The sequence below is a fragment of the Hoplias malabaricus genome, chromosome 14 (genome assembly GCF_029633855.1).
Source record: "Hoplias malabaricus isolate fHopMal1 chromosome 14, fHopMal1.hap1, whole genome shotgun sequence".
Lineage (NCBI taxonomy): Eukaryota > Metazoa > Chordata > Actinopteri > Characiformes > Erythrinidae > Hoplias > Hoplias malabaricus.
In genome coordinates, this window is record NC_089813.1 from 3162041 (window position 1) to 3175274 (window position 13234).

The window sequence follows — 13234 nt, forward strand, 5'->3', positions numbered from 1 at the left end:
ATCGGCTATTCACATTTCATAAGTGTACATTTAACCTTTTGATAAAGTTTTGCTAAAAGCAGTGTTGTAGTCAAGTCTGCTTTCCTCAGTGAGTCACAAAATATCAACTTATCAAACAAAGATGATATATACCAGTTCTCAAGGCTCATAAAATCTAAGGACTGGGTTTTTTATTTTTAATTAGGTGTTTAAAGTGGACTTCTGAAAGAAGAAGAAACTGAAAATGTGGATATGGGCTCTTTAAAAAATATATAACCGTTGTATGCTCGAGAATTAGGTGCGCTAGTGTCCTGCCTAATACATAAGTGCACACTCTGGAGTCCTCATCCGGGGTATTGCGCATGAGCCAATCAGAAACGAAATATGTGGACACGTGACCCAGAATCTATATAAGCCCCTTGCGGGTGTTTACCGTTCCTGTTTGGCGACCCGTCGCCACAAGCGTCGATGTTAGGTCTGCGTTTGGGCAAAAAACAGCAAATATTCATCCGTTTTCCAGTATTGGAAAGCGGCTGAACGCCTTGTGGGGCGCCACGACTCCCACCACAGGGGAATAAGGAGCGATTGTCGGGGTTTAAGGCCCGGCGCTCACCCCCCCATTTTATTCACAGAAACTCTCTGTTACTGAGACATCTGGATTGTGTCTCTGTTTTTTCTTTTTCTCGGATCTTGTAGTGAAAATGTCGCCGTAATGGAGCCTCCGCGTTGGACCGAAATGAACCAGGGCCTTGGTCGCCTGATCCGCACTCGCACCGACCCGCTTTCCTCCCGTTTCTCCCCGTTTAATGCTCCAGAGCTCGACGGCTCTCTCACCGGAGCTCGGCCTCATGGAGAAGAACCCGAATACAACCCGCTCCAGCTCGACAGGCCCCGCAGCTGCAGAGTCTAAAACCAAATCAGGTGAGGGTCCCTTACCTACGTTTCTGTGCTGGGGATTAACGTTGGTTTAGGTCTAGGCTTTGTTTACCTCCGTCGTGAAGACCTGGCCTAGTAGGCCCTGAGATTAGCGTCTGTTTATCTACGCTGAGCTCCTTAACGTCGCTTAAATCGTGTTTTAATTCATTTTAACGGTAACGATCTGTTGGAGCTTTAAAACTAAATGAGTTATGTGAACAACACAGTGGTTTAATCCCTTAATTACCAATTAAGAGACGCTAAATGAAGCTAACAATTGTCCATTACTCCATTCCACCTTAAACGGAGCAGATGTTTTTGTGTTGGTTACAGTTAAGACGTCAAAATGGCGTTATAAACGCAAGCAAACACACAATTCAACGATTAAATAACAGCAACAGTCTAAAATCATAACTTCAGGTCGTATATAAACATTTAAATTTAAATGTAAATAAGTCTGTTCGTTCCACATTAAAATTCAGGCCACAGGGTGGAACTGCAGCGCTATTTAAGGTGGAACTAATATGAAGACCCGAAATGAAGCTTTGCCGAGTTTGCACATTTCTTAGTTTTTAAAGGTGCGGTAGGCGAGTTTATTTCAGGCTCTAAGTAGGACAAGTAAACCAAAATTTGAGAACAGGGTTAAGAGTGGTCCATTTTGTGCCATTTCTATTAGGAAACACTTCATCCGGGGATAGATTATTTTTGTTTTTGTGGCTCTCCTTCTTAACCTCTGGAGGTCGCCATGTTTAATGTTGTGGGACAGTGGTTCCCAAACGTTTTCTGCGGTACCCCCTTTTGTAGAGCAATTTTGGAGACACCCATGGACGTCTTTTGCATCCAAACTCCACTGGCATCTATTTTAAGCGCTGAAATTTATGCAAAACTGTGACTTTTATCGAACAAAACAAATAATAAAATGACAAATCACATTTACAGTGGAGTATTAGAATCAACATGCATTCTGATCTCATTTTGTCTTGAAATTTTGCTGGTTTCTTTAGTGACTGCTCCTGCTACCAAATTATGGCTTTTTTATACATGTTATAAGACATTTATAACAATATAAAAATCATTTACTAACAAAAGTCCTTATAAATGTGTTTTGCTTTTTGATAAAAAGGGCGTTTCACATCATTAGTAGCCAGATTGAGGCAAGAACGAAGTGACTTTAAGAAAAAGCCAGACCCTAGAAATAGAGCTCAGGGTCGAGGCGAGAACAAAGCTGTTGGATATGAGCTCTTTAATATTATCTCTTTATAACTTGAGTATTAACCAAATGTACACAGATCATTAAAAATCAGGGCATAGAAATAAAATGAAAAATTTAGCGTATACATAAATAGAATGATTCTGTTGTAAATTAAAAAAATCCCCAAGGACTTTAGCCGTGTTTATGGGAATTTCAGAGAAATATTTGTATTTACTTTTACAGTAGTTACATTATACATTCCTCAAATTCCCCTTGTAGCTAATCTTGCATTTCTTATGGAACCAACCCAAGTTCTTGGGTGTTTAAGTTTGTTGTGTGGAGCAGGAACATCAGGAAATGTTATATTTTACCCTTTTTTTTTCCATAAAATTCCATAGCTATAAATGACATAAACTTTCACTCATTCAGCCCATAACATGTCCACTTTCTTGAGGAGGTTCCAATGAGTTTTCAAGTTCTTACAACTTATTTTTGTGCTTGGCAGCACAACTTCACGTTGTTAAATTTTATAAAATGAACCAGTAGAAATGCCCCAATATGTTTTCAGTTTGAATGTACGCTTTACAGATTTGATTTGCCAAATCCACACAAGAAATAGCACAGAGCCTTCATCGTTTACAGCAGTGTGTGTAACACAAGAGGCCGTAAATACGACCCGCTTCAGAGACGGACTGAAGAAATATCACAAACATTTTCTTTACATTTTCATCTGAGTTGCCAATGCGTGAGTGGTGAAGAACACCGTATTAATATGCGAGTGTTGGTCAGAAGCTATTCCTGTTCGGTGGACAGTGCCATGTGACACAAGGAGGAAAATCAGAGTTGGAATGTCCTCTGGCGTTTGGAGAGGCCTAGTTTAGGAAGTGTTAAACTGCAGGAAGATATCTTATTCTGATAAGTACATCAGTGTTTAAACTCAGAAGCGTTATCTAACGCTGAACAAATAATATACTTTAAAATTAGTAAGGAGTTTAAAGCACCAGCTGCTGTTTTGTCAGTAAATGTAAGCTACTGTATATAAATATATTGCAGCATTTGTACAGTGCATTTAGCACACAGTCTTCTAGCCATTTAATAAACAGTAATCACGTTTAAAATTTAAGACAGAATCCTCAGGAATTATAATTGGATATTTATATCTACATTTCCTATGTTTTTAGCTTGAAAGTGTTTGTTTTGGTCCGAATGTGTTTGGTTGTGTATGCGGACTACTCTGCACTTGACTGATAAGCTGTGTCGACACCCTGTGAGCACTTATCGTGAGGAAAGATGAAGCACTTCTGTGTTCAAAGTCCAAAAAGGTTGCTTAATGGCATTTTCAACATCCTGTAATGTCATTTTGAGATGTTCCTGCATGACGTTGACAGTAAGAATATAGATATGAGAGCTTATACTTATTAGAGAAACAAACAAAAGTTTTCCAGGGTCAGTTTGATTTAATCCGAGTCATATTTGTTAAATCAGGGACAATACATAGTTTGAGTTTGTGTACTGAGTGAGGGTTGATCACACTGGAGAAGCAAACTGTTTAAGGTTTAATTCCCCCGTGGTAGCTTCAGGAGCAGATACAGTGAAGTTGGTAGAATTCTCTAGCAAAGTTTGGTTAGCCGTTTTCTAAACAATAGAAAGCAGCCGTTCTGAACAGGGCTGTTTAGACAGCGGGTGAACACTGCTCTGGGGCTTAATCTTCATGGTCTTTTGACCAAAACAGGTCACTGACATCTCATTATGTAACTGTTTACTTGTTTAAAAAGTGCAGAATGTGTCCCATATGCAATAATAATAATATACAAATGTAACATTTCTCTGTAAAGTGGATCTGAATAAATTTAGACCCTAAACTTGTGCAAATAAATTGTATTAAATAATGTGCTGTGGCAGGGGAAATACAAACTTTGAGCTGCTGGATTTCCTCTACCTCTGCTGTTAAACCATTAAAAAAAGCTAAGAATTAAAGTGATACATGCTAAATAAATGGCTCGCACCTTCCTGATTTGATCCAACTGCTGTTAATATCCGTAATATTGAGGTAAACTTGGTCTGGAGTAGGTTAGGCTTTCATCCTTATTTGCAGTGGCAACATATCCAGGTAAATGTGAGACACCGGAGTAGGGCTGGACGATACGGCCAAAATTGATATCACGATATATTTCTGGATTTTGGTCGATACGATATAATTCAGACATCGATATGAACAGCATAAATCCAGTGACAAAATTCCAAGAACAAACAAGAAACATGACATCATCATCATCAAACATGGACGCCTAGCTTATTTTTTAACCGCTGTTTAGTCTTTATGCCCTCTTCTGTATTTAAAACAAGCTGTTGCAGTTAGTTTAGGTGCAATTTACAGTGTTTCTTTGCTTTCAAAACTTGAATTACAACAGGGGAATTCTGTCATACCACAGACATTTTGTATTTCAGACTTTGCAACAAACTCTTTTGTAATAGTTGGTCTCTCTCTGTTCAGATAACAAAAATAATGGGGGCTCAAAACGCTATAACCGCAAGCGAGAGCCTTCCTTCCAGAAGGCGGAGAGTTTTCCAGGCCCTCGCCGCACCCACCCACAGAAAAGCAAGAGTTTCGACAAGAGACCACCCCAGAGAGGAGGGGGCAGACTGGGTGGGGTCGTGGGCAGTGGGAGAAGAGAAGAGGTGGGTCAGCTAGTCATTGGCGCATGTGGAGCCCACATTTCCAATCGATGAATGTGATTAACTTTGCAGGTGTTCGTTATTCAGGCAGCGTCTGGGTTTTAAATGGTGTTGTAATTTCTGTGTTTTTCCTCCCGTGCTCTCAGGTAGCAGAGACATGCCGGGCTGAGTTCAGCCCGGCTCAGCATTCTGGACCCAAAAAGATAAGTTTGAACCACTTGCTCAATTTTACGTTTGAGCCACGTGGAAGCTCTTCTGGTTCAGGGGCAGATGGCCATTCCTGGTGGGGCCGCCGCAACAAGTGGGGCCATAAACCCAAGCCCTTCAACAAGGAGCTGTTCCTACAGGCCAAGTGAGTGGGAGTTCCTGTCGTACTGAGCGAGATTTATGGTATAGCCGTCTGAAGTTTGGTGGATGTATGTGTCATGTTTATGTTTTGTTGTTGGTCTGTAGCTGCCAGTTTGTGGTGATTGATGACCAGGATTACCAAGCTCACTTCAATGACCCCGACACACTGGTCAACTGGGACTGTGTGCAGCAAGTGGTGAATATTCTTTAAATATTTTTGTTTTTTTTAGGTATGATTAGTAAGACTCTGCATGGTTTGGTTTAGTTCAGTTAACAGGTTTTCTGGCTTTTAAAATCACGTCGTTAACACTGATCATGGCTGCCCTGTTTGATTCTATATGCTAAAAACCTAAAGACCTCCTTTCCCTCCTTGTGTCCCTCCTCACAGCGTATCTACAGCCACGAGGTGCCATCATGCCCGATCTGTTTGTATCCTCCAGTGGCAGCCCACATCACACGCTGTGGCCACATTTACTGCTGGCCCTGCATGCTGCACTATCTTTCTCTGAGTGAGAAGAGCTGGTCCAAGTGCCCCATCTGCTACGAGGCTGTGCACAGCGCAGACCTCAAGAGGTCAGTACAAAACCACCGATCCGAATCATTAATGGAGGTTTCCAGAGAGTCATTATAGTCGCTACTCTTCATACAGAGAGAAAAGTAACTCTTTCAGTGCATTAGCATTACGCACATTGTGAAACGAGACCACCCAATCAGTTTTCTGTGTGCTGCCCAAGTCAGAAAACATCACATAAGATGATTATAATTGCTTTAGAATTGCTACAGAACTGTGTTCCCTCGTTGGAAAGATGGAGAACGTCCCGTTTACGTTCTCCAACGTGTAACGATAATTCTCCCTTCTTATTTTTTAGTGTTGTTGCTATGGAGACGCGTCAGTATGTGCCCGGCGACCTCATCACTATGCGTCTGATGCGCCGGGAGAAAGGCGTGCTCATGGCTCTGCCCTGCTCTCAGTGGGTTAAAATGGAGGCACCCGTTCGCCTTGGAGGCAAGTCTTTTTCACGTTAACCAGCCGTTATTTTCTCTTTTGGCACGTCATCAAAAGTGCTCTTGGTGTGTTTTGTGTAGTTGTGGAAAATGTAGAATCAAATTTGGGTGTTTAAACTGTGACCATTTAGTTGTCTGAGGTAGTGAGCCTGTTGGGATGTGTCTCCCAGCCTGATGATTGTGTCCATGTCTTTTGCAGATGTCTGTCTGAGTGCGTACTCGAAACTGCTGATTGCCTCTCAGGAGCAGGTTCTGCGTTTGTTGGCTGAGGAAAGGGCAGCTCTGCAGACACAGCTCAATCAGGAGAACGACGACCCTCAGGCCTGTTTCATACAGAGTGCCCTGCTGCAGCTGCAGGTACATGGCCTTCCACTTTCATTACACTGAGGGGTCAATACTGAACTGATCTATAGAGGTAAATCTGATGGTCGTTACTGTGAGCTGCTGTAACTGATGGCCCCTGCTGTGTGTGTGTGTGTGTAGGAACGAGAGGACTCACTGCTAAAGAGCAGCAGTCAGGATGGAGGCAGTGTGGAGGGCGCAGACATGAGGAAATTGTCTCTTTCAGACTCTGCCCCTGAGGAAGTAGTTGTGAATAACATCACCAGCTCTAAGGTAAACATTTCCAGTGATGTGCTATTTGTATTCATTTGAGCTTTATTTATTTTCCTTATTAAAGGCTAAGCAGCAGCTCTATGAAAGTGTCAAACAAATAAATACAGTGGAGTTTGAGTTCCTAACTTGTGTTTATTGAGAGTCAGAAAACATGTTATTTCTTAGTAATTGAAGGAATAAGGTTTAAAAGACCGTTGCCCCCCCCTCAACGGTGTTGGGAAACTCTAATAGGCGTCTTGCCTGTGACGTAGATGGTGGACAACACTCTAGAAGCTGCACTTAATTTAATGCAAAATGAGGAAAAGGTGTGTTGTTTTTGGCTGCAATCATTCAATGTACAGTGGGACATCTGTGAACAAATGGCCCAAAGATCCCAAAATATCCAGAAAATGGACTAAATTTGTCCACTTTAAACGGGCACTTTGGAAAGGACCTTCCGCTCACTCCGTTATCTGTAGCTCATTTCACTGGCGCTTTTCCAACACTATGGGCATGTAAGGACACCAACGAAAGGTGTTCAAGAGCCTCTGTAACATGGAGGTAAACAGGGTAAGGACACTCACTTCGCCTGTTTTAGTTGGTGTTAGTTAACGTTAGCTTGACTCGCTAAACTCGGTGTCTCAGATTATACTCGGCTACGTAGCTGCATTACGGAGGTTTATAGTGTCGGATGAATTCGAGTTCGACTTCGATCACATTTACAAGAATAACGGTACCTCTACATTTGAGTTTAGCTTATTATATTATTAACAGTCAGTCATAACGGTGTTTTACCGCGGCGTTGTTCAGCTGTTGTCCACCAGTGACGTCACGTTCAAGAATTTCTGTAGAGAGCTCGGGTTTTTCCGTCAATTTAATAAATTGTGTATATTTAATGAATTGTGTATATAGTCCTATATTTCCTGTATGATCTACTGACTCTCAACATCTGAACTCTTCGTCATTCATGAACCTATGCCAGAGATAGTCTGCCATCTTTAAAGGAGGAATATTCTCCCCATTTTCCACGAGGGAGCACAGTTCTAGGGTCTTAATGAACCCTGCTTTGGTCAAATCACCACAAGGACCTAAACAGATCAAACCCCCTAGCAGCGTTCTCCCCCTAGTTCAGAACAGGAGTTTAATATCATATTTCTCTCTGTAGCCCATAGTGCAGTACGCATCAGCATTTGATGATGAGCTTCAGGAGGCCCCTAAGGAGGTGCCTGAGGAGGAAGCTGCAGAAGTGACCGAACAGGTGCTAAAAGGAGCTGAAGAAAAAGCAGCACCTACCAACCCGAGTGAGCCGGTGCCACCACAGAACCCGGAGCATGGCCCTTACTACTACTTCTACCAAGGTGCTGTTTGTTTTTTATTTTAAGGGTTTTACAGTACATTCACCCTCATGTTGGTAGGTGGATTATCCACATCTGAGTGTGTCCCACAGATTCACAGCTGTTGCATCATCCAGGTTGATGATGTGCATATTGTTGGTTCAGGAAATGTCCCAAAGAATATAAAGATGCTTTGGGGGTTTAGAAAATCTAATTATTATTTTTATTATTAATAATAATAGCTACAACAGCCGTAAAAGCCAAATAAACTTTAATATTAAATGTTTTGTGTTTGTAGCTGAGGACGGGCAGCAGATGTTCCTTAACTCGGTGAATGTGAGGTGTTTGCTGAGGGAGTACGGCAGTCTGGAGAACAGTCCCCAGTCCATCACTGGAGCTGTGGTGGAGATTGAGGGCCTCTCTGTTAACGAGGTCTGTGTATTTACACATTTGTTGGTAGAGAAGTTGTAAACTGTCTTACAAACGGTGACCATCTGTTTAACGTCTGTATTTTGGTTATTTTTCTTTAAGGATGTACGTCGCAGGCATCGTTACCTGTCTCACCTGCCTCTGACCTGTGAGTACAGCATCTGTGAGCTCAACCTGCAGCCACCTGTCCTCTCCAAAGAGACCCTGGACAGCTTCTCAGGTACATGCTTCTGGGAGTCCTACATCTGTATTCTGCAAATCTCTAGGGTTTAGGTTCTGCTTTTGAAAATAATCTCCCTCCTTCTCTTTCTCACAGATGAACTGGAGAAGAGGAAGCGTCTGAGGCAGAAGAAAGTGAGGGATGAGAGGAGGAGGGAGAAAAGAATCGAGATGGAGGAGAACCGGAAGCAAGGAAGATGTAAGTAATGTTTAAAGGGGACATATTCTGCAACATAGTTCTGGTTCTTGATTAAATATCTGACCCACTTTGTTCAACACCCCACAAGCCCCACAGATACCCCCCCCCTCTAAACAGCTCTGTTTGTAACACCTGTTTTCAGCTCCTGTTACTTTAAATACTGCTGAGCCGCTCGTTTCTGCCTCGACCCTGAGTGCACAGCAGTGAGGAGCGGAATCTCTGGGTTTTAGTCATTTTTGCTCTGTTCTCTTCTTTGCTATTTCTGTTTTCTCAATTTTTACTCAGTGCTCTTATTTCTTTGGACTATTTTTATTTTATTTCATTAAACCGTGTCTTTGCGCTCTCACCCACATGGTTCCAGCACTGTGTGTTGTAGACCCAGAGGTGCCCATTGGGTTGGAGAATCTGCAGCACTTTCCAGCGTTTGGTTCGCCTCCTGAGTACAGCCCCATCGTTCGTCCACCTGAGCTTCTGCTGGGAACTTCATCTCCTCTCAGCAGCAGTCCCGCTTCAGGTAACACACGTATAGTTTTGAATACAGAGGGGAAAAGCCTTTAGGCCTGAGATTTGTCTCAGTTTTCCATGTCTTACAGATGGTGCAGTGTTCCCCAGTCTGAACGGACCCAGCCCCTGCCTCAGTGTGGGAAGTGTGGAGGAGGATTCTCACTGCATGTCCTTTGCCCAGGTGTGTCTCCCACATCCTTACTTCTCTGAAACCTGCCTTTTATCCCGTTTTCTTTGGGATTAATACATTTAAGACTCTCCTTCTCTGTTCTAGATGCTGAGAGACGGAAAGGCCCGTGTGGATGCTGTGCCCAGACATACCCCAAAGAAAGGTGAGCCGCGTTGTAGTGTTCGTTGTAGGGAATGGTCTGTGTGATCAATCTCACACTCCTCTCCTCGTGTGTGTAGATATGCTCCTGGCTCCTCTGCCAACTGACAGTGATGGAGAAAATGATGCTTCTGAACGGGTGCCAGTGCCCAACTTCCAGAACTCCTTCAGTCAGGCGTTCGAGGCCGCTCTGCTGCAGCTGGACCACAGTCCTCCTGCCCGAGTCAAAGCTCCAGCCACCGCTGGTGAGTCTTATTTATCTTATTTATATTTAAATGTAAGAGAGACAGCATATATTTGTGTTAAATAAATAATCACAGGGAATAGGAGTGTGGTTTGCATGTTAGAGGCTAATGCTGTGCAGTAATAGTGAGGAAGGTAAGGTATAGAGTAGAGTCACTGCCAAAGTACTAACTTCCTGCTTCTTTTGGTTTCTTTCAGAGGAGAAAGGAGGCGTAAAGAAGAAGAAGAAGAAGCAGAAGCTGCTTTTCAGCACATCTATGGTTCACACAAAGTAAACAGGATCACACATTTGCCCCTCCCCACCCCACTCCGCCACCCCTTGGAGTTTCCTTTCATCTCTCCTCAGTCATTAGTTTTCTTTCCCCTCCCCTCCTTCCTCTGGTTTGACTGTGTCTCTGCTGTTAGTTTAGCCATGAAGTAGGCCCTGAATTGGAGGTTCAGTGACGTAGCCAGTAGTTTGAGTGATTGAGCTGAGTGATCTAGCAACTGCAGTGTGGCCCATGTTTCTAATCCAGGTTAGTCATCGTTGTGGGCGCACATTAACAATCACGCAGGTGTTTTTCATTGAGTTTGCACTGCGCTGCTAAAGGCACATCTTAAACATCCGTTTGTATCTTCTTTAGTTGCATTGGTTTGTTGACAATGCCCCCAAAGAAATGACGTAGATTGAAAAATAAACCGGATATCGCTCCAGTTTTAATGAAGCTGTGGACAGCATTGTATATGATTTCATTTGTAGATGATGGGGTGCACTGATGTAGTTTGAGGCTTTCATCACAAGCAAGCAGTCGGCCAGCTGCAGAAATCTTGATCTCTTCTTTACAATGTCTTTGCACCCTCTTCAAAACAGCTGTGCCCCGTTGTTTGAGTCTAAACGCCCCCAAATAACCGCATCATACCGCCGTTAATTTGCACGCTTAGCATAGTGCTAACACTATGGCTACTTTCCTCATTCTCCCTCCCTCCCTCACGATCCTCATGATCCACTGTGTTTATATGGCACATTGTACTCTCCGTGTACTCATCCGCTATAATGAGCTTGAAACACTGTTTATTAGCAGTGCTGCTAATTGTTGATTATTTAAATGGCAGGAAATATGATATGATCTGGCAGTTGAACACACATTTCATTCTCAGTCTTTACAAGACTCACCTACATCTTAAAAGTATATCTCTTACTTTTGATTGTAAACATGAATTACAAATGATTGGTGAACGTCTAAATCCCGAGTCCATTCTGACCCGGTTTAGACTCCGCTTCCCTTCCACAGTGTTGCTAACGACAGACGTACGAAGCTTCAGGGAGATGTGTCCTCCCTTATTTTCTATGAACTGAGAGAAAAGGCTGTGTGTAAAGAGGTTAAAAAGGTTTATATCGTTTTCTTTAGAGGGTTTTTCCTTATTTTCTTTTTTTGTTTTGTTTTTTGGAGTCAGTTTAAACGGAACTTGTGTTAAAACATGCATATTGACTAGGGAATGATTAAAGGATTATTATGCACAGTCTCTGGTCTCGACGTTATTCTCTACACTACATCATTTGTACTGCTTTTGGTGAATTCAATACATTTTTAGGACCATTATTAAAATGTGTTTTTTGTCCTTTGAATCTCACCACACCTGACACCCCTTCGGATTTTTCACACCCCACAGATTGAAAATATTTGAGCTAAAGATTAGCACCAAAGCTAATGCATCATCTATTCATTCATTCATTATCTGTTCAGGGTCGCGGTGGGTCCAGAGCCTACGTGGAATCATTGTGCGCAAGTCAAGAATACACCCTGGAGGGGGTGCCAGTCCTTCACAGGGCAACACACACACACACCTACAGACACTTTTGAGTCGCCAATCCACCTACCATCGTGTGTTTTTGGACTGTGGGAGGAAACCCACACAGACACGGGGAGAACACACCACACTTCTCACAGACAGTCACCTGGAGGAAACCCACTCAGACACAGAGAACACACCACACTCCTCACAGACAGTCACCTGGAGGAAACCCACGCAGACACAGAGAACACACCACACTCCTCACAGACAGTCACCTGGAGGAAACCCACGCAGACACAGAGAACACACCACACTCCTCACAGACAGTCACCCGGAGGAAACCCACACAGACACGGGGAGAACACACCACACTTCTCACAGACAGTCACCTGGAGGAAACCCACTCAGACACAGAGAACACACCACACTCCTCACAGACAGTCACCTGGAGGAAACCCACGCAGACACAGAGAACACACCACACTCCTCACAGACAGTCACCTGGAGGAAACCCACGCAGACACAGAGAACACACCACACTCCTCACAGACAGTCACCCGGAGGAAACCCACACAGACACGGGGAGAACACACCACACTTCTCACAGACAGTCACCTGGAGGAAACCCACTCAGACACAGAGAACACACCACACTCCTCACAGACAGTCACCTGGAGGAAACCCACGCAGACACAGAGAACACACCACACTCCTCACAGACAGTCACCTGGAGGAAACCCACGCAGACACAGAGAACACACCACACTCCTCACAGACAGTCACCTGGAGGAAACCCACGCAGACACAGAGAACACACCACACTCCTCACAGACAGTCACCCGGAGGAAACCCACACAGACACGGGGAGAACACACCACACTTCTCACAGACAGTCACCTGGAGGAAACCCACTCAGACACAGAGAACACACCACACTCCTCACAGACAGTCACCCGGAGGAAACCCACGCAGACACAGAGAACACACCACACTCCTCACAGACAGTCACCCGGAGGAAACCCACGCAGACACAGAGAACACACCACACTCCTCACAGACAGTCACCCGGAGGAAACCCACGCAGACACAGAGAACACACCACACTCCTCACAGACAGTCACCCGGAGGAAACCCACGCAGACACAGAGAACACACCACACTCCTCACAGACAGTCACCCGGAGGAAACCCACGCAGACACAGAGAACACACCACACTCCTCACAGACAGTCACCCGGAGGAAACCCACGCAGACACAGAGAGAACACACCACACTCATCACAGACAGTCACCCGGAAGAAACCCACGCAGACACAGGGAGCACACACCACACTCCTCACAGACAGTCACCCGGAGGAAACCCACGCAGACACGGAGAACACACCACACTCCTCACAGTCGGTCACCCGGAGGAAACCCACGCAGACACGGAGAACACACCACACTCCTCACAGTCAGTCACCCGGAGCGGGATAATACCTCATCTACTGTAGTGGT

At 44.1% G+C, this 13234-nt stretch overlaps 1 protein-coding gene across 2 annotated transcripts; it reads left to right on the forward strand.

The window, feature by feature from the left end:
• The first annotated feature begins 412 nt into the window (after positions 1-412).
• On the forward strand, positions 413-11487 carry rnf10 (ring finger protein 10). 2 transcript variants are annotated; one of them, XM_066643961.1, is made up of 17 exons: positions 413-900; positions 4581-4765; positions 4909-5114; positions 5216-5306; positions 5499-5683; positions 5980-6116; positions 6315-6472; positions 6599-6730; positions 7875-8067; positions 8342-8475; positions 8575-8692; positions 8789-8890; positions 9252-9404; positions 9484-9575; positions 9669-9726; positions 9803-9967; positions 10164-11487. In XM_066643961.1, exons 1-17 carry the CDS (start codon positions 786-788, stop codon positions 10238-10240), a joined length of 2301 nt encoding a protein of 766 aa, XP_066500058.1. In that variant the 5' UTR covers positions 413-785; the 3' UTR covers positions 10241-11487. The 2 variants fall into 2 exon arrangements, with proteins under 2 accessions (XP_066500058.1, XP_066500059.1); XM_066643962.1 differs by having other exon boundaries at positions 9267-9404.
• Positions 11488-13234: the final 1747 nt, after the last annotated feature.